Source organism: Urocampus carinirostris, chromosome 3 (assembly GCF_059441175.1).
Source record: "Urocampus carinirostris isolate Australia breed hairy pipefish chromosome 3, RoL_Ucar_1.0, whole genome shotgun sequence".
Taxonomy (NCBI): domain Eukaryota; kingdom Metazoa; phylum Chordata; class Actinopteri; order Syngnathiformes; family Syngnathidae; genus Urocampus; species Urocampus carinirostris.
In genome coordinates, this window is record NC_142351.1 from 61778345 (window position 1) to 61800124 (window position 21780).

Below are 21780 nucleotides of genomic sequence, written 5' to 3' on the forward strand. Positions count from 1 at the left end.
AAAGAGTGTGTTGTGTCACCCTGACCCGGGTGACATGGCCGCTTTCTTGTGTCCCGTTTCATCTGGAGGGACGAAAGCATGACCATCTTGGGTGCCGAGGTGCTTAACTTGTTTCGGTGTTTGGGCATTTGGGTTGGCCATGGTCAATTTTTTTTGCTGTTTTTTTCTACTTTTTTCTTTTCTTTGTTTTTTTGTGTATGTGTTTGTCTTGCTGTCGGTCACCTGTCGGACTTTATAAAGGTATAAACTATTTGCTGACAAAAATATTCAAGTAGAGGCATTTAAATAGAGTTTAACTACTGCCCAAATGTAGGAGCCCGGCCCGGCAGCCATCTTGCTTGGCCGCCCAGGCCTTTCTGACTACATCCGGTTCAGCAGAAGGATTTATTGAAAGGTCACGCATGCGCAGTGACTACAATGGAGTCGCGCATGCGTATTACATTACTTACAATAGAAAAACATTGAAAACATATTACAAACAATGGAATTAGACTGAAAACATGGATCTCTGAAACGTGACTATATGTGTGTGTGTGTGTGTGTGTGTGTGTGTGTGTGTGTGTGTGTGTGTGTGTGTGTGTGTGTGTGTGTGTGTGTGTGTGTGTGATGATTACTTCTCTCATCTCTCTCTCTCTCATTAGCTGCACCGCTTATCCTCAGTAGGGTCACGGGGGTGCTAGAGCCCATCTCAGCAATCATCGGGCAGTGGGCAGGGGACACCCTGAACTGGTTGCCAGCCAATCGCAGGGCTGATGATTACTTGTATATTGAAAATAGAAAAACAGGTTAAACAAGTTAATTTTATAGAAATACACAACTAAAAGTAGCTTACTTTACACACCACTCAAGAGGGATACGACCAGGGTAGATAGATAGGTAGATAGATAGATAGATAGATAGATAGATAGATAGATAGATAGATAGATAGATAGATAGATAGATAGATAGATAGATAGATAGATAGATAGATAGATAGATAGATAGATAGATAGCCACAATAGGGCCCCCTCACTTCGTCAGGTAAATAGGGAATTACGACGACACGAGAATTCTTCAGGGCAAGGAGTTGATCCCTCGAATAAACACATTTTTGTGTGTTAAAACCCATGTCCATAGGATAGAAAGTAATCCAAAGTGCAGTTGTCAAACAGGACGAAAACACAGAAGATAGAAGCAAACAATAAAAACAATAGATCACAAAAAGAGCAAAATAACACGGAGCTGCTGGAAAGGCTGCCGCTCGCGACGGCACCTTTGACGCGTTTTTGTTCGCAGCAGAGCGATGCTTCGTTTTAGTGGCATCACCAGTGACCACTGATGACTTTGTTGGGTTGGGGATGATAGTGGAGGACTTGAGGCATCGTGGAATGGTAGCTTATGACAGGGACTGATTGGGGATGTTGACTAAGACCCTGTTCCCTTAAAATTGTTAACTTTGTATTCTTGTTTGACTGATTATTTCCAATTTTGTTCGTTTTAATGCAATATTCATTTAAAATGTTTTTAAAACACACTTACGCACAGACACAAACACACGCACTCACACTCACACTAAAACAAGTTCCTGACATTTCTTGAAAAAAAATCTGATGCTTCATTTTTTTGGTCATAATTGGCGCCTCTTAGTGGTAAAAACATCTTTATTCCGAGGATAAATAAAGTGAGTACAGCACAAGAAAATTTACTGACAAGATTATTGGACTTGAGTGCTAGGCCTCAAAAAGGATACTTTCACCATTTTGGGGAGTGCGGGACTTTTTGATAGAATTTGAGGAATGGAACAGAGACAAAAATCAGTAACGGTGGGGGCGGTAATGCACCCAAGTGATAGATAACAGCCGCTGTTAAACTCAAAGAAGAAGAAGAAGACATCAGTTTGTGCTCTGTTTCCCACAATGCTATATGGTTTTGTTTTGAATTAGAAGTTGACATTACTGCCGCTCTAGCTGAATTGGAAAATCTTTGATAAAGATCAAACGTGAGCATCAAACGCGGTGAAAATGTGCTCAAGTCTAAAAGGACATTTCAAAGAGGAGCTTCGGGGAACGCAAAAGGGAATAGAGCGTAAACATCGGTGGCTATACGAAGCTAACAAGCAGCTCCGAGTGGTTTTGTACAGAGAAGGTTGGTCGTTTTACTTCCTGCAACACCCTTGACATCAAATTTAAGTTTTGTTGGCGTCCGTCGTACGATATTATTTTCTCGTACGATATTATTTTTGTTCGGATCGGACTTGGGCGACTCTTTTTTTTAAAAAAAATCATATAGGTAACACATTTTATACATGATAAATAATGAAATATAATGTAGTGATGCGTTTGCTGTATAATGTGTGTGCTGATTTTACACAGCTATGTGGACTTGAATACCTATGCATTTCCCATATATTTTACGAGTGATGTTTACCTTATAGTTCGGTCGTCCTTGAGGGAGAACAATAAGCATGGATTTTGCTCAAGTTTCCTGTGTTCTTATTTTCTTTTCTTACCTTTTCACGTTTTTTGTTCCTTTTATTTTATTGTATTTTCTTTTCCTTCACCTTTCTTTTTACAATTTCCTTTCTTCTTTTATCTTCTTCTTCTTTTTTTGTTCTTTTTCATTTTCCTTTTTCTTGATTTGTAAAAGACTGGACAAAAAAATAGAAGAAATTTGTTGATTTTAGGTCACTTTGATTCACTGTAGTTTGTATACATCTTTGTGCTTTGTAGCACTTGGTTTTTTTTTTGCACTATACCAGGAATGCCAAACTCACTTTGGTTCTGGGGCCAGATCCAGACTTTCTCTTCTCAGGCAGGCCAGATCAGTAAAAGAATGTCAACTCCAATTTTGAGGCTCTGTTTTTCAATATTATACGCCATCATTCAGCCTGCATTAGTAACCTACCCTACATATTATAATCACGGATGGCAAGGCATCTTTTCTAAGCACAACACATTTATTCACAAACAATGAGGAAAACGATTTTCATGTTTCGCATTAAATGTGTTAACTGGTTTGAAATGATCTGCATTTCTATAGCGCTTTTCAAGTCAATGACTTCCCAAAACGCTTTACATTGTGCTTCACATTTCCCAATAGCGGCCGTGATCTGTGCAGCCATGTAAGGCGCTAACCTGCTTATTGAGGGTATTGGGGGTTCAGTGTCTTACCCAAGGACACTTCGGCATGTAACACGGACAAGCTGGGATTCGAACTGGGATCCCTTAATCCTAAAACGATCGCTCTACCTCCTGAGCTACTGCCGCCCCAGTTACCAGTTGGGTGAACAGAGTTTTTACACCTGAACCAACTCATCACACTTTACAAACTGAAGTGGGAGCTATTAAAAATGTCCCTTAATTGTCGTACCCGGCTCCCAACCATCAGCACAGGTCAGGCGAGCAGTCACCCTTCACCGTATCAGGCGCGTTGTCGCCGGCGGGGTTCAGCAGGGTATTGGCGCATCAATTTCCGTTAATGTGCGGCATTTCCAGCCTTGTCTTTCTGCCCGGCCGCTCATCCTCTCAGTGGCGGCTCGCGATTCACTCTGGCCTGTCTCTTCCCCGACCCTATAGCAACCATGTTCCACTTTTTTCTGAAGCCCGTCCCCCCTTGGTTATGGCGATCCGCCCCCTCTCCTAACCTGAATCCAGTCGAGGGGTTCACAACTTGCGGGACGCAGCACATTGCAAATGTCTATATCCTGGTACTAAGTCTGTCAGGGCTTTTATACATTAACTGTGCACTTGTAAAAAAAATCCTAACACATGATGGAAATGACTTAGTGACTCGCTTCTTTCTTTGAAAACTCAGAAATTTATGGCTCGGCAGATTAAATCATCAAATGGTCTGGATAAGGCCCATGGGCTATAAGTTTGACATGGCAGCTCTACACAATACTGTGGCATTCTGTGGTCAAATATTACACCATTTCCCTTTAATTAAAACTGACCCTCTTCAAAACTTTAGAACCCAATGCAGATTGTGAGTCAAAAGGTTTGCCCAACCATAAGGTAGAACCTGCTGCGTCAATCGAGATTTTGAGAGAGAAAGGTAGACTTTTTGCATTTTGTTTTTATTTACATTTACTGATGATGTTGACTGTATATTGTCTGTTGATGCCCTTGCAACTTGTGTTTTGCAGACGTCAGTAAAAAATATCTTCCTACTGCGTGGCAGGAACCAGAGTTGCCTGGCATTAAAATTGAGGAGGAGGATTTTAAGCCTTATGGTGTTATAAAGCAGGATGAGGATGATGTGGAGTTTGTCCATGTTAAAGAGGAGGAAGATTTTACAGTGTTGCTAGTGGATGGGGTCCGTTCAACCATCAAAGATCAAGGTCAACACGATGAGAACAATTGGCAGGAGCCTCTAAGCTTAAGCTCCTGGCAACATGAGGAAACAAATGACGACGACACATTAGCAGAAACAGAAAGCCACAGACAGTCGGAAGATGATAACACATGTTCTCAGGATGGAAAACTGCTTCGACACAAGTCTTGGATGAAGTTGCATTTGAAAGTTAAAAATGGTGAGAAGCGTTTTTCCTGCTCAGTTTGCGGTCAAAGATTCAGATGGAAGAATGACTTAAAATCACACACAAGAATCCACACTGGCGAGAAACCTTTCAACTGTTTATTTTGTGGTAAAACATTCAGCCATAAGTTTGACTTGAAAAGCCACACCAGAACCCATACTGGTGAGAAGCCTTATGTGTGCTCTATTTGTGGTAACAAATTCAGCCATAAGCTCAACCTTAAAAGGCACACACTAACCCACACTGGTGAAAAGCCGTTTGCCTGCTCAGTTTGCGGGAAAAGATTTATTGTGAAGGGGAGCTTAAGATCACACAAAAGAACCCACACTGGTGAGAAGCCTTTTTCCTGCTCAGTTTGTGGTCAGTTGTTCAGCTGGAAGACTGCCTTAAAATGTCACACAAAAATCCACACTGGTGAGAAACCGTTTGACTGTTTAGTTTGTGGTAAAAAATTCAGCCATAAGTTTGACTTAAAAAGCCACACAAGAACTCACACTGGTGAGAAGCCTTTCGCCTGCTCAATTTGTGGTAAAACATTCACTAAGAGTTGTAACTTAAAAAGACACACAAGAACCCACACTGGTGAAAATCCTTTTTCGTGTTCTGTTTGCGGTCAAGAATTCTTAATTCATGAAGTTCAGAGTCACAAGTGTGCTTGTAAAACTAGCATTGATCATTCTATTTGATGTGATAGAATTTCTTGCATTTGCATTCTTTCATACAGTTGACAAAATTAATATGATCTTTTTCAAGATTTATTTCAGATCTCATTGTTATTGCATGAACCTACATTGTTTACACTTATTTAACCTGTAATCAGATCACCAAAACATTAAGTGTATGTGAATTTCGTTTTTTTTTTTTTTTTTTTTAACGTGAAACAACTTATCCATGATTTTTATTTTTGTGAAGTGAATTCAAAAATACAGACATTGTTTTTCCATGACCCGAAAATGTTGCTTTCTATTTCATGTACAACTATTACCCTGATGGTGTGTTGCCCCCCTAGCGTCTAATTCCAAGCAACAATTGATAGATGTTGATGATACAATCATACCTCCACTTACAAATGTCCATCCATTCATTCTCTGCATCGCTTATCCACAGTAGGGTCGCGGGGGTGCTGGAGCCCTTCCCAGCTATCTTCGGGTAGTGGGCCTGGGACACCCTGAACTGGTTGCCAGCCAGTCGCAGGGCACACAGAGGAAGACAAGGCACTTGCTTATACACACCAAGGGACAATTTGGACCGGCCAATTAACCTGACATGCGTGTTTTTGGAATTTGGGAGGAAACCGGAGTGCACGTAGGAAACCCACGCAAGCACAGGGAGAACATGCAAACTCCACACAGGAAGGTTTGATCTCACGACCACAGAACTGCCACACACGCGCTAACCACTGCGCAGCTGTGCTGCCCACTTACAATTGTTTCTACATAAAGAGTTTCAGGTTACACAATACATGAACGGGAAAAACTTAGGTAAAAAATACAGTGCAGTACGTGCCGCCATCTGCCGCTCCCAGTGTTCCACCTGACTACTGGTATCTGTGAATCCCGGCATGCTTTTCGTGTCCCCTGCCGACTCTGTAAACACCTGGCAACCGGTGCATATGCGTGAATCATGGCATGCTCTTGGTTTTCCCTTTCCGCTCTTTAAACAGTCTACTGTATGGTACTGCTACGAAGACCTATCATTCACAATGGACCCCACGAAAGACATGCAGTAAAGTGGACAAGGAGAAAAGAGAAAGAGACTTTCTGTCCATCGAAACAAAGCAAGAGATAATAGGTATGAAAACACGCACTGCTGTGAATGAATGTTTTCATTATCTCCTTTACTGTTTTTTTAAGTTATGTGCCTCTCGTTTTATGTTTATCGTGCGGTAAGCTTATTTTAACATATATTTGTTTCATTTTGTGATGTTCTTTAATGATTTATCTTGAAAAAGATCATATTTTGCAAGATTTGGAACTGATTAGCGCATTTACATTCAAAAGGCGTCTGCTTACAAATGTTTATGTATTTGTTCATGTTTGTACTTACAAAAGCTACTCCCAGGACAAATTAAATTCGTAAGTATAGGTACTAGTGTACATTCTATTTTGGAGCGCCTTTCAATGTCGCTGTACACATAATAGAAAACAGTGATATCAATTGGAACAAGAATAAAACAAACAAATCAAATCAAATGCATTTGTAGAGCACTTTTAGGGCAATAGACTCCCACTCAAGGTGCTGTATTAAAACATGAAGACATTAAGCATAAAGACAATAAATTCCCCTTCTTTATCATCCAATACTTGGAAACACTGAAACAATAAAAATAAAAAAAACTGCCGAACAAAACATAAACATGTGAAATGAAAAGTCAAATGTGTTACGGTATAGAATTGGAAGGTAAACAAACCAAAACTAAAGTCAGTAAAAGCCATATTAAAAAAAGTCCGTCTGGAGCCTCCGTTTTAAGAATAACAAGGGTCCCCGCAGGCCCGATGACCTCCGGCAGACTGGAATAAGAGCTTGCTCTGTCCACTCCACGCATCGGCCCGGTATTGCAGTACCTCCGGGAACGGTGCATTCGCAATGATCGCAGCAAGGCTTTAGGGCTAGGACCTTAGCTTGGCCTTTTGGCTGAGAGTAAGTGTCCCGGCTCCTAGGCTTTGTAGCGTATTATGAACTGACCGATAACGGATAATGGATAATGAATAACGAAGATAGAACAATAACCCTTAAACCCCCCCCCCCCAAAACCCCAGACTGTTCTAACAAGCAGTAAGTACAGCTTTAAGGGGGCTGTGAGGGGCCATGTGAAGCAGAAATGTATGAAATATGCACACCGTGACAGATCTGAAGTAGAGAAATCTTGCTAAGATTTCTTTCCCCCGAACCAGCTGCGAGCTGGAGCGAGAACCTGCCTCCGTTGACGTAGCAAGTTCCGATAGCTCGACATTAATTTAAAAATAAAATGTTCCTTTTTTAGCAACAGTGTGAGTGTATTAGGCGACGCTAATTAGTAAAAAAAAACCACCGACATCAAAAAACATTATTAGAGAATAGTGAGTAAAAGAAATATTATAAGTATTGTTGAATGAATGAAAACTTTATTTCGAATATTAAAAAAACAAAAATAATGACTCATCAACAAAAATAATAACGATAAACTGTCTTCATACTCAAAATAAAAATAATTCACCAACGCAAAGAATGCCAACCGCAGTTAAAATTGAAGAGTACCCTACGTTTGTGCTCAATGTCCCACAATACATTGCGGTCGCGGTTCGAAGTTGACATGGCCGCCGCACTATCGCCGAAAAACATCAGATAAACAAAACTACCAAATGTCCTATATTCAACCTACAACCACTTAAGCTTGACAGTAGGATCACTCTAAGGCGTTTTTTCCCCGGTCAATACTCTGCGTAGTTGCTGCCTTTTTACCCCCGACCGACATTTTTATTGTCAACTCTATTCGTTCTTACTTCGTTGCGTTTCGCTCCAAACGTACTCAGTAAAAATCAAGTGTAACATTTAAACACGGGGAAAATGTACTCAAGTGGGAGAGGAAATTTCGAAGAGGAGCTTCGGGGAGCGCAAGAGAAGATCAAGCAAGAACACCGACAGCCAGACGCTGTTTACCAGCAGATCCGAGTTTTTTCGAACAGAGAAGGTTGGTCATTTTCGTTCTGCAACATCTTTGACTTCAAATATTTGTCTTTTGGACTCCACCGTACAATATTATTTCCGTGCTTTCTTTCGCCTATTCTTCAAAAACAGATATGAACAGTATTTTATACATGATAGATGCCGCAAGTTAATGTAGTGATTCCTTTACTGTTTTTTTTGTGTGTGTACGGTCTTGCACAATAATGTGGATTTTTTTATTCAAATTTTAAAGCCCAAATGTGTAATATTTGACCACTGGGTGGCACTGTGTTGTTTGGTGCAAGCGTGGGCAAGTGCCATATGGCACAGCGTACCGGCAAGAAGCGAGCCAAACATGGCGACGACTTCTAGATAGGGATTCCCCTGTGTGAAAGAAATAAACATTTTCGGCCTTTTTTAAATATAAATATAAAATGCACTTTTGAATAATAATTCATGTATTTTTGCCAAGTAGTCAGATCAATGTTTTTTTTACTAAATGAAAGTTATTGTACCCATAAGAGCCACTAAATCACACACTGTCCCTTTAAAGACAAATTTTTATTCTATATCTTTGTATGAGTGATGCTGACCTCAGTTTATTTTTTTGTCCTTGAGGGAGAAGGACGAGCCTGGATGTTGCATGGTGCATGCGTTCTGAACTATCTCTTTTTTATTTTTTTATTTTGGACCTTATTTTTCCTCTTTCTTTTTTCTTTAGTTTTATTTTTCTTACATTTACTGCGATGGGTGTGCACTGCCCACTGCTGCTCCCCTCCGGTAACTCCCCTTTGCCCGATCTTACCTCTAGTCTACAGGTGTCAAACAGGCGGCCCGCGGGCCAATTTAGGCCCGCTAAGGGGTTGAATCGGCCTGCGAGACAACACTCAGAGAAGCGCAAGAGAAAACAATTTGCAGGTTGAAATAGGTGAACTTGATGTTGCCAAAGCCAGGTGCCTCGAACAAAGACACCATACTTGTATTTATTTCTCTCTCTCTCTCTCTCTCTCTCTCTCTCTCTCTCTCTCTCTCTCTCTCTCTCTCTCTCTTTTCCACCCCTTTTCTCCCACTCTGTCTCTTTCACTCTCTGTGTCTCTCCTTTTTTCTTCCTTTGTTGTTCTTTGTCTCTTTCTCTCTCTGTGTCTTTTAACCTCTTTTGCTCTAACTTCCTTTTCTCTCTTTTCTCTTTCTCTCTTCATACCCTTCGTGCTTACTGTTGTCTTTTCTCTCCTGTCTTTCTATTTCTCTTTGGATTTCTTTCTTCCTCTCCCTTTCTTTTCCCCCTCTCTCACAACTTTTTATCTTTAGTTTCTCACGCTCTCTCTCTTTTTCTTCCTTTGTCCCACCCTCTCACACTTTCCCTCCCTCTTTCTCTTATTTCTTTATCTCTTTTTCCTTCTCTTTAATCTACTAGTCCGGCCCCCGACAGAATGTTTGTTCTATCGTGTGGCCCCCGAGTTCAAATGAGTTTGACACCCCTGCTCTAGTTAAATATTGAACTATAAATCACATCAGAAATACCAGCTCAGTAGCCTAGATGGTAAGGCGCCCGCTTTGAGACTGGGAGGTCGGGGTTCGCGCCCCGGCCGAGTCATTCCTAAGACTTAAAAAGTGGTCGGCGGCGCCCTCTGTTGGCTGCGGCTGCATCGGCTCGCTACAACGGGTCAGGTGCAATCGACATTTCGTTCTGTGTACATTGTTACACAGAATGACAATACAAGGAAATTATTATTATTATTATTATTATTAAGGCGCACGGTACTTTAAGTGAGAAAGTCAAAGAGACAAAGAACAATGTAGGGTGGATAACAATTAAATTATTGATATTTTAGGCCCTGCGGGCTCGGGCTCTTGCCTCTGCTGAAAGACCTCGCTTAAATGCACGGCCTTACACTGATTTCTATACATGATAAAGGTTGTAGGCTATTCCAGTGATGCTTGTATTGCATTGTGTGTTTGTGTGTGTATTTTACACAACCACTTGGAAATGTGTGATTTTATATTCAAGAGACATTTATATAGTATATATTCGTATGGGTGATATTGACCTCATAGTTTTCTTGTGGTTGAAGGAGAACGGTGAGCCTGGATTTTGTGAGCTATCAGACCGGCGCCTGGACCTGATGCAATTCATTATATAGAACAGGGGTAGGAAAACTTTTTTATCGCGGCCCACATTATGTTGAAAAATTGGCAAAATGGTCTGAAAAAAAGAAAAAAAAAGTTTGTTTTCTATCTAAAGATACAGTCTTGAATCAGATTCCTCAGTAAATACAAAGGAAAACGATAATGAAGGCACGTGAGGAAACCAGATAAAGAAGGCCTATTCCTTTTTTGACCTTTTAAAAAAACATTTGCTCGCATTTTTTGCTCATTCCATTAAGGTAAAAACAAAAAGTTGTAAAAATAAATCATTTGATCAGATTGGCTATAAAACGCTCAGAATTAGGGTAAAGTAATATATTATGTACCCTTTTCTGGCACCAAATGCAATACAGCTAGCTCAGAAGTTTATTTTTTTTTAATTATATTTGCTAAATACCTTGAGAGCTATTGCTAGTGTCACAGATTTTAACTACCGGTACTAATTTTAGTATTGGGACACGCCAGCTACTCCCTTTAGCAAACAGCATAGTTTTGGTGACATGCTTCGCATTACCTGCTAGCATCACTTTAGTTAGTTAGTGCTAAAACATATAGCAGCTAATGTTAGTGTCACATATCTTAAGCTCTTGAAATCGTAGACACATCCACTAGCTGCTAATGCTGTTGTTTTGTTGCATCAATGCGTAATGTTGATAAAAGTAATGATTATGATGACGATAAAAATGATAAAAAATAGCAAGTAAAGTTGAAAGTTGGGGGACACTGGGGACAAGATTGGCACCAAATCAACATTTTTATCAGTAATACATTTTTTTTAAAATTGTTTATATTTTCGTTTGGCAGGCCACATGAAAAAGCTTGATAGGCCGCATATGGCCTGCAGGCTGCAGTCTGACCACCCTTGATGTGCTCCATCGGTTGAAATTTTGAGATATTTTGACACACCCCTAGCTTTCATCTCAAACTAGTATACAATTTTATTTAACCTTTTTCTAAGCTCAAACCAAGCATTGTAAGTGACACATTGTTAAATACATGCAGCAATGATAAAAATAATTTATTGACAAGATAAACTATAAACACAATGGTTCTCCCTTAACCACTAGTGTCGTAAGGGTACCATTTTCTGTGGTGTGTCTTGGGCAGGTATACAAAAATAAAATTCACAAATTTACAAAGTCCAATTCATCATTAGATATACCAAAAAAGTGTTCAGTTTGGGCAAGGAAAGAATTGAAACGGGACCTTGCTTCTGCGCACGGGCCATGGAGGATTACCGTAATTGGGTTGAGATATGTGGTTGCAATGATTTGCGATTATGGTCGGCAATTTCTTTCAACTGATAAATTATTTTCAAATATGGTAATATACTCCCGGAACTCAGTAATCCACTGGTTATAACGGTTAATGGGGACCAGAATCCCCAGTGAAATGTGAAAATCCATTTAGTAGCATTGCATCGTTAAAAAAGCCCTCAAGCGTTAAACTTACCCCGAGATGGCGTCCTTACCAACTGACAGTGTACAACTGCAACAAAATAACAACTAAGATCTACAAATGAGAACACAGAATTGCAGTTGAATGAATGGTCTTTATTATCATTATACTATAGTACAACAAAATTGAAAGGCTTCTTCTTTCAGTGCAAGAAGGCAATTTAGAGAGCGGCTGGCTAGTTGCATGCTAGCATGGGGTATCCTTGGATTAAGCCAGGTCTCTGTGATAGTTAAAATACAACCATACAGAATGTAGTGATTTTCCACAAGTTGTAACTCCAAATCATCCGTCTCATGTGTAATAGATCTAGCATTGATAAGATACAGGCTTCACAGGGGTAATTTGTAAGAGTTGTTACTATGTAGCCTAGTTGCATTATAAAGGACCTGCGGGGCCGCTATTGCCTTCTCTCCAGACGCCGCCTCAATCACTTCCTTAACCCAATGATAATCCACGGAGCACTCTTCTTTCTGACTTTCCTCACAGTACGTTTTAATTGATTTTTCTTTTCAATTTAACAAACCGCTCAAACACGAGCTGTTGCTGTGCTTTGCAGTTTGTTTTAGTGGAAACAATGACTTGTGCCTCCGCCCCACTTTTTGTCAGCATACACCAGCCCAGGGGTGTTACCAGAGGGGGGGCAAGTGTGGGCATTCCTCACCTGCAAATATGCTCTCCCCAAACAAAGAAGGGTGGATGTAGGAAAAATGAAACAAAAGTACAAAATTAAGAACAATTTTAAATAAAGGACAAAATAAGAAAAAAAGAAGAGTAAAGCAGGAAAAAATAAGTTAAAAAGCTAGGAAAAATGAAATAAAACAGAAGAAAAAAAGAAGACAAAATGTCAGAACCGGATTAAACGGTGGACCCAAACGCGTAATGTTTTCACACCAAGCTTTTTGCCTACCGAAGCGGGGCAGTCATGCGCGAGAACACAAACGCCAGCGATTCGGCGATCGCTGGGCAGAAGAAGTGGGGCAGAGAAGTCAGGCGCGGGTAAACAGGAAGCCAGGGGAGCAGGATACAATACCTGATACCGGATGCACGAGCAAGATACCGGACAGGACGGGACAGACGGGATCGATACCGGATACACGAGCAAGATACCAGACAGGACGGGACAGAAGGTATCGATACCGGATACACGAGCAAGATACTGGACAGGACAGACTGGATCAATACTGGATACACGAGCAAGATACTGGACAGGACAGACGGGATCGATACCGGATACTGGATACACAAGCAAGATACCGGACAGGACGGGACATACTGGATCGATACCAGATACTGGATAAACGAGCAGGATACCGGACAGAGTCAAAATTTTTGCCTTGCAAATGCAGAGGTTCGTTGACGGACTGACAAGGAGTGAAAGAGAGCACTGAGTTTTAATAGGAGGAGAGCCAATCGGGCAACAAGCAGCAGCTGGCTCCAAACGAGCGGGCACAGGTGAGGGCAATGGCCAATTTTGACACAAAATAAGAGAAGAAAAAAACAGGACTTTTTGGGGGGTGCCTTGATCAGTATATCAAATGGTAAATGGTCTGCATTTATATAGCGCTTTTCAAGTCAATGAAGACCTCCCAAAGCGCTTTACAATGTGCTTCACACTTACCCATTCACACACACACTCACACACCAATAGGCAAGGCGCCGACCTGCTTATTGGGGGCCTTAGGGATTCAGTGTCTTGCCCAAGGACACTTCGACATATAACACGGAGGAGCCGGGAATCGAAGATGAGCACTCTACCTCCTGAGCTATTGCCGCCCCCAATAATGTGTTATTATTCACAATTGTTTTTTTTCATTATATATATATATATATTCTACTAAATAAGAATTGCATTAATGTTTCCACTGTCCAGTGAACTTTTAACTGATTTAAACTTCGAACCTTTTTATACCTATATACTTTTTAATACTTGTATACTTTACATACTCAACAAACGTAAAGTCAACAACACAAAATCCATGGAAAAAATGCATATTGACCAATCACATGGGGAAAAATGTGTCTGGAATGGAGTCCGCTGTCTATTGTTTTGAATAATGAATCCTGGTGTAAGCTGCTGCTGGGTGTGCTGTTTGTTTTGTTAAACCCACATTCCTTGCCGTCATGCAGATTTCAGATTAGGGGATGTTTCAATAGTGGTGTGTGCAGCCTTTTGTGACTTTTTGTGATTAAGGGCTATACAAATAAATGTGCCTTGACTTGTGTCTTGCAGACGTCAATGAGAAATATCTTCCTCCTGGGCAACAGGAACCACAATGTCCTGGCATTAAAATTGAGGAAGAGGATTTTAGGCCTTATCACGTTTTAAAGCAGGAAGAGGAGGACTTTAAACCTTATCACATTGTAAAGCTAGAGGAGGACGTTGTGGAGCCTGTTCGTGTTAAAGAGGAGGAAGATTTTACAGTGTTGCTAGTGGACAAGGTCCGTTCAACCATCGAAGATCAAGCTCAACACGAAGAGAGCAATTGGCAGGAGCCTCTAAGCTTTTCTTCCCGTCAACGTGAGGAAACGGATGAAAACGACACATCGGACTCTGCAAACACGGAAAGCCACGGACAGTCGGAAAGTGATAACACATGTAAACAAATTGGTTGTAGTTTAAAAGAGCATGCAAGATCCCAAACTGGGGAGAAACCCTATGCTTGTTCTTTTTGTGGTAAAAAATTCAGCCGTAAGCAAGACTTAATAAGGCACACAAGGATCCACACTGGGGAAAAGCCTTTTAAATGTTTAGTTTGTGGTGAAAATTTCATCCAGATTGGACACTTGAAATCACACACACTAATCCATACCAGGGAGAAACATTTTGCTTGCCCAGTTTGTGGTGAGAAATTCAGCCATAACCACACATTAAAAGTCCACACTAGAACCCACACTGGTGAGAAACCCTATGAATGCTCCGTTTGTGGTAAGAAATTCAGCCGTAATCTAGATTTAAAAAGGCACACTAGAACCCACACTGGGGAGAAGCCTTTTGCCTGCTCTGTTTGCGGTAAGAGATTCGCTCAGAATTGGGGTTTAAAATCACACCAAATAACCCACACTGGTGAGAAGCCGTTTCCCTGCTCAATTTGCGGGAAAAGATTCACTCAGAATGGTAGCTTAAAAAACCACAAAAGAACCCATATTGGTAAAAATTATTTTTCTTGTTCAGTTTGTGGGTTAAAATGCTCAAGTGGTGATCACAAGTGTGCTGGTAAAACTGGCACTGACCATTCTGCTTGATGTGATACAACTTTTGTGTTTACATTTTTTTTTTTTTTGACAAAATCAAGATGATTTATTTGCGTCTGATTGTGATCGAATAGAGCTGCATTGTATTGTTTTCCCTGTCATCAAAGCACTAAGACTTCATGTGGTTTTGATTATTTTGTATCACATATGAGCATATTATCATTGTGAGCTGCTGACTGGACCTTTTTTGAATATTGTTCTGTCGGTTGAATCATGATGATTTTTTATACAAGATTTCATTTAAACTGAGTGTGTTCAAATAACTTCATAGATTTTAGATTGGATTCATAAAAATGTAATATAATGCCATAAAAATGTAATTGCATACATCATGTTAAGAAATGCCACATGTGCTGAAATTGTCCTTGTTCTACCTGGTTTTTGAAAAAATATCTGAGAAAAAAAAATCCCCCCCGATTTGATGTATATAAAAAAGGGAACCAACGTATTAATAGGTTTTGTGTATGGTAATATTTTTAAAAAGAATGTTAACTGATGTTATTTTTTTGTGTTTGCCCAAAAAATACTGGAAAATAAAACATAACATAAACTGTCTTCATACTCATTTCTCCATGACCCAGAAAATATCCATCTTTTTCTATTGCCTTTTCTTCAAGTACTACCTTGACTACGGGCGTCTAATTCATAGTAGCTTTGTAACGTTAGTTACCCCATTAATAGGCACTTAGCAATAAATAAAAAGATAATTCGATATTGAAATTTGATTGGAAATGCATGTAGTTAATATTTGATCATATAACAAAAGGACAAGAGAACAGCTAATTCCGATAGCTCAGGATTTTACAAAATAAAACCATTATTTAGCGCCTCCTGGTGGTACAAAACATAATACATTAAATGGCCTTGTGCAGCTCGTTCTCTTTAAGTTTAACGGCTGTTGGTTCAATCACTTCGGTGGATTACTGCCCTCTAGCCAATCATAGTTTGTGAAACTAGCTAGCAGGCGGTAACTCTCCAACTTGAAATATGATTGGCTAAACCACCAGCTTTATCTAACGCTGATGTTACAGTACACAGCCTTCAGTTTTTTTTTGAAGGCCTCCGGTTATATTTCTGAGCCTAGCAACAACTAACGGCTTATATGAGATTGGTTAGCCTTAAACATCAAACCACACGTCTAAAAGCAGTGCAACCAGACAGAACGAGGCAGCATTTATTTTGCTACTCCAAAGCACTGCCTAGGTCACAAGTGTCAAACAGGCGGCCCGGGGGCCAGATCAGGCCCGCTAAGGGATTGAATCCGGCCCGCGAAACAACACTCAGAGAAGCGCAAGAGAAAAACAAGCCGCAGGTTGAAATATGTCAACTTGATGTTGCCAAAGCCAGGTGCCTCTCACAAAGACACTGTACTTGTATTTATTTCTCTCTCTCGCTCTCGCTCTCTCTCTCTTTTCCATCCCTTTTCTCCCACTCGGTCTCTGTCTCTTTCACTCTCTGTGTCTCTCTTTTTCTCTTCAGTTGTTGCTCTTTGTCTCTTTCTCTCTCTGTGTCTTTTAACCTCTTTTGCTCTAACTTCCTTTTTTCATTTTCTCTCTTTTCTGTTTCTCTCTTCCTACCCTTCGCACTTTCTTTTCTCTCCTTCTGGCTTTCTATTTCTCTTTGGATTTCTTTCTTCCTCTCCCTTTCTTTTCCCCCTCTCTCACGACTTTTTATCTTTTGTTTCTCACGCTCTCTCCCTCTCTCTCTTTTTCTTTCTTTGTCCCGCCCTCTGTCCTTTTCCCTCCCTCTTTCTCTTATTTCTTCTCTCTCTCTCTCTCTCTCTCTCTCTCTCTCTCTCTCTCTCTCTCTCTCTTCCTTTGTTGCTCTTTGTCTCTTTCTCTCTCTGTCTTTTAACCTCTTTTGCTCTAACTTCCTTTTTTCATTTTCTCTCTTTTCTGTTTCTCTCTTCCTACCCTTCGCACTTTCTTTTCTCTCCTTCTGTCTTTCTATTTCTCTTTGGATTTCTTTCTTCCTCTCCCTTTCTTTTCCCCCTCTCTCACGACTTTTTATCTTTTGTTTCTCACGCTCTCTCCCTCTCTCTCTTTTTCTTTCTATGTCCCACCCGCTGTCCTTTTCCCTCCCTCTTTCTCTTATTTCTTTCTTTCTCTCTTTCTCTCTCTCTCTCTCTTCCTTTGTTGCTCTTTGTCTCTTTCTCTCTCTGTGTCTTTTAACCTCTTTTGCTCTAACTTCCTTTTTTCCTTTTTTCCTTTTTTCCTTTTCTCTCTTTTCTCTTTCTCTCTTCCTACCCTTCGCGCTTTCTTTTCTCTTTTCTCTCCTTCTGTCTTTCTATTTCTCTTTGGATTTCTTTCTTCCTCTCCCTTTCTTTTCCCCCTCTCTCACGACTTTTTATCTTTTGTTTCTCATGCTCTCTCCCTCTCTCTCTTTTTCTTTCTTTGTCCCGCCCTCTCTCCTTTTCCCTCCCTCTTTCTCTTATTTCTTTATCTCTTTTTATTTCTCTTTAATCTACTCGTCCGGCCCCCGACAGAATGTTTGTTCTATCGTGTGGCCCCTGAGTTAAAATGAGCTTGACACCCCTGGCCTAGGTCAACTGGGCGGTACGGTTTGGTTACTGTCGTTTTATTCAGTTTGACAGTGTCCCCCACATGACACAGATAGTAATGGTCTCCATGGTTTACCAGTATCATGAGAAATCCCCATATACAGCACCTTCATCATCTGTTTGCTGTTGTTTTTCCAGTGTAAAGTGTCACCCCACTCTTTAGAGACGAGCCAGACCCCGGTATTGACGGGCAGTGGCGTGTAATGATACTCATACCAGATCCTAAATCACTGAAGAAAAGGTCTTTTTTCTTATCGCTGTGTGTATGTTCATTTACTATTTAAATGTATATTTAATAGTCAGGAATATGTGTTTTATAGCTGTTTAGGGGTACTCTGATGATTTTGGGAAGCCAGGAACAGATTACCGTATTTTCCGCACTATAAGACGCACCGGATTATAGAGCGCTACAATGGGAACGTCGACAAATCAGTCAGATAGTTCAGTCAAACTTATTACCCCCTTAACATTCCGAAAGCTTGCAAAGACGCAAATACGTGTCGAGAACACGTGCGGATGCGGCGTCCGTACGATGTCACTCAAATGCATCGTTCCATCATTCGGAAGGTTAAATAAAGTCTTGGGATTCAAGAAATGCCAACCATTCCTTAGTTTCTTTTTTCTTTTTCGCTCACAACTTTACTGTACATATGACAATAAACACTTGGAATTGAGTTTAATTTAAAAATAGACACTCCATTACATCCATTATCTGCACCTCTTATCACAGAAACATCGAGTTCAGTCTGAAACAAGATACAGGGATAATATATATAGCCAAAGTAGCTCACCGAAGTCGTTGTGTTCATAATAATGTGCAGCCGTGGTCCTCTTATATCCGTGAGTTTAGTAAATCCAGGAGAATAAAATATTTACAAAAACAAAATAGTAAAAAAATGCTTTCTGTATGCCGTCAGCCACGTGCTATACGCATTCATCTTTTTCGGCCAATTGCAGGCTTTGTTTTGCCGTTTAAGCCTATGGCAGCCTGTAAATGATCTGAGAGAGAGAGAGAGAGAGAGAATGTCTAAAAATAAACGCTCAAAAGAGTGCTTTGACCTAAAAAACTAATCCCCCACAATGCTTGTTGACTAAAAGAAATGAGGGTTCAGCACGGGGGCGATGTTAGGTTCCGAGTTTTGAGGGTGCGGGCCAATCTACAATATTGATTGGTTTTTGGGCTAACGCACTCTTTTGACCGTCCTTAAGACCCTCAAACAATTTAAGCTCTCACGCAGGCCACATCAATGAGTTTGACACACACTGTTTAAGCTGCTTGGCGAAACAGAGACAAAAAAATCCCTAATGACAGGGGGCGGTAATGCACCAAAGTAATGGATGCCAACCGCCGCTCAACTCGAAGAAGCAAAAGCGTACACTCTATTCGTACACCATATCCCACAATACAATGCGGTCGTGTTTTTGAATGAGAGGTTGACATGGCCGCTTATTAAGACATTTCAAACAAAACTGCCACATGTCCTATATCCAACCCGCAACTACTTAAGCGTGACAGCAGGATTACTTAAAGCTTATTCTTCTCGGGTGCATTTTTCTTCCCGCCCGACACTTGGATTGTCCACCCCAGCCTGTCTGGCGTCGTCGCGTTCTGCTCCAGCTATATGGAAATTGTATATTCTGACTTGGTAAGAATCAAATGAGACCTTCAAACGCGTTGGAAATGTGCACAAATGGGATCGGAAATTTCGAAGAGGAGCTTCAGCCAGACGCTGTTCACAAGCAGATCCGAGTTGTTTCGAACAGAGACGGTTGGTCATTTTCGTTTCTGCAACATCTTCGACCTCAAATGTTTGTCTTTTGGCGTCCACTGCGTCAGCGGGCATCATTAGCAGGGGGGGTATCAAATTGTGATGGGGGTGATACCCCTTTACCCCCTTTGAAAACATCCCTGGTACACCACCCGATATTTTCGTTTGGATGGGGCCCAGGAAAGTTTGATCTCAGAATTGTGCCTCAGACGCGCTAACCACTGCGATGCCCTGCTTTCCTACAGTACACTGTTGGAATTAAATATCAAAATGTACCGTTTACCAAATTGTTCGAATTAGTTAACTGACTCCATTAACCAAACACAACCTACATTCACCCAACAATTTATGCGCGCTCGTTTCTTGAGGGAAAAGATGAACAGGAAAGCTGACATTTTCACACTGGGGCAGATTTATTTTCCCTAAAAATTTAACTAAGTGTACTCCATCGAAAACGGCCAAATTAGTGATGTTGGAGTCTCTGGGAAGCCTTCTTCTCAAGTCCTTTAGCTTTCTCCTATTGGCCATCTTCTCCCCGCATAATGGCCTGCCGACTCCTCCCATGGGCGTGCTAAGAAAGCCCTCCAGGGCTTCACCATCTCGTCGAAGAGCGTCGCGATGTCTGGAATACTCAAAACAACACAGCGTTTCTACGTAATCAGGGCCTTTCTGCGTCTGGATGTGCTGATTATCTTATCAGCCTTATGTCCCGTTCCCGCCATTCCTGTAAACAGCATTTTCTACCAGGGTGCCCTGACCTCGCACCACAGCCCAGTCAGTGAATATCTTTTGCATTAAATGTAATTTGTATTCAATCGTTTAAAATCCTTCATAGTTCAATGTATAAAATCCTTCAATCCTTATATTCTATATATTCTTATTGTTTTGTGCTTGAGGGAGAAAGACGAGCCTGGATGTTGCAGCATTGTGAACCGTCACTTTGAGTTAAAAATAGTAAACATTGAATGTGAAAAAAGTATTTCTTTGTGTTTTTTGCTGTAATGCCCACCTTGTTTTCTGTCTTGCTGCTACAGGTAGCCCCTTCTCAAAACAAAAAAATCTTGTCTTGATTTTGCATGGCTTTTTGTTTTTTGTGAAATTAAATGATCTGCATTTATATAGCGCTTTTCAAGTCAATGAAGACTTTCCAAAGCGCTTTACAATGTGCATCACATTTTACCAATAGCGGCCGTGCAGCCATGTAAGGCGCAAACCTGCTTATTGGGGGCATTAGGGGTTCAGTGTCTTACCCAAGGACACTTCGACATGTAACGCAGAGGAGCCATGATTCGAACAGCGATCTCTTGATACCAAGACGAGCGCTCTACCTCCTGAGCTCCTGCTACCCCTTTGTGCCCCCTTCTCCCTATGTTTTCCCTTTGCTTTTGTTATCTCAACATTTTTTATTTTCTCTTTGTTTCTTTTCCAATGTTTGATTTTTTTTTCCTTCTACTTTTTTTCTCGTTTTTCCTATTCTTTACCTTTTTTTTCTTTTCCCCTCATTGTTTTTTTTTTAATTTTCTTTTGTTATTCTTTATAATTTTATTTTATCCATAATTTATAAAAGGTGGGGCAAAAAAACAGAAGTAAACGCTTTTTCTGCTTTGTAACACTTGTTGTTTACCCTTTGAATCAAATCAATCAATAAATATTCCTCCTGGCCTCTCTTCAAAATTTTAAAACCCAAATGCGGCTGACGAGTTAAAAAGTTTGCCCATCATAGATTGTAGAACCTGCTGTATCAATCGGGATTTTGAGAGCTTGTTGCTGTCAACTGGACTTTTTTCATGATTTCCGTTATAACTTATATTTAATGGTGATGTTGACAATGAATTGCTGATGTCATTGCAATGCCTGATGCAAGCTGGCAATACTGGAATGATTAAGATCTCAAGGCTCTTAAATTTCCTTTGCTGGTTTTTCATTGTATTTTTTTCCTTGCCCTCATGTATGTTTCTAATTTAAGGACATTGCAGTGGTGTTCTCTGCAGCTCATTGTTACTTCTTTTAACTAAGGGCTTTACAGATAAATATGATATGACTTGTGTCTTGCAGGTGTCGGTGGAAAATGTCTTGCAACTGCTCAGCAGGAACCAGAGATGCCTGACATTAAAATTAAGGAGGATGAGGATTTTGAGCTTTCTCGTGTTATAAAGAAGGAGGAGGTGGATGTAGAATTTGACCGTGTTAAAGAGGAGGACGATTTTACAGTGTTGCTAGTGAACGGGTTCCATTCAACCATTGAAGATCAAGGTCAACATGAAGAGAACAATTGGCAGGAACCTCTAAGATTCAGCTCCCGCCAACATGAGGAAACGGATGATGACACATCCAACCATGCAAACCCTAAAAGCGACAAACAGTCAGTGGGTGATAACACATGTTCTCAGTGTGGGAAAACATTTCGACACAAATCTTATATGAAGTTACATAGG

At 40.6% G+C, this 21780-nt stretch overlaps 2 protein-coding genes across 4 annotated transcripts in view; both read left to right on the forward strand.

The window, feature by feature from the left end:
* Nucleotides 1–1876: 1876 nt before the first annotated feature.
* Nucleotides 1877–15571, forward strand: LOC148370358 (uncharacterized). 2 transcript variants are annotated; one of them, XM_088332879.1, is made up of 4 exons: nucleotides 1877–2124; nucleotides 3949–4032; nucleotides 4124–4510; nucleotides 13995–15571. In XM_088332879.1, exons 1-4 carry the CDS (start codon nucleotides 2001–2003, stop codon nucleotides 15005–15007), a joined length of 1608 nt encoding a protein of 535 aa, XP_088189005.1. In that variant the 5' UTR covers nucleotides 1877–2000; the 3' UTR covers nucleotides 15008–15571. The 2 variants fall into 2 exon arrangements, with proteins under 2 accessions (XP_088189005.1, XP_088189006.1); XM_088332880.1 differs by lacking the exon at nucleotides 3949–4032.
* Nucleotides 15572–18992: 3421 nt separating this feature from the next.
* The window catches only part of LOC148370359 (uncharacterized), a 4353-nt gene continuing 1565 nt past the window's right edge, over nucleotides 18993–21780 (forward strand). Inside the window, exons 1-2 of one of the 2 annotated variants that reach the window (XM_088332885.1) lie at nucleotides 18993–19345; nucleotides 21401–21780. The exon at nucleotides 21401–21780 is cut by the window's right edge and continues 1565 nt beyond it. In XM_088332885.1, the coding sequence (XP_088189011.1) occupies nucleotides 19234–19345; nucleotides 21401–21780 (492 nt within the window). In that variant the 5' untranslated portion in view covers nucleotides 18993–19233. The remainder of the gene's footprint in view (nucleotides 19346–21400) is intronic. The other variant, XM_088332886.1, reaches the window with a different exon arrangement.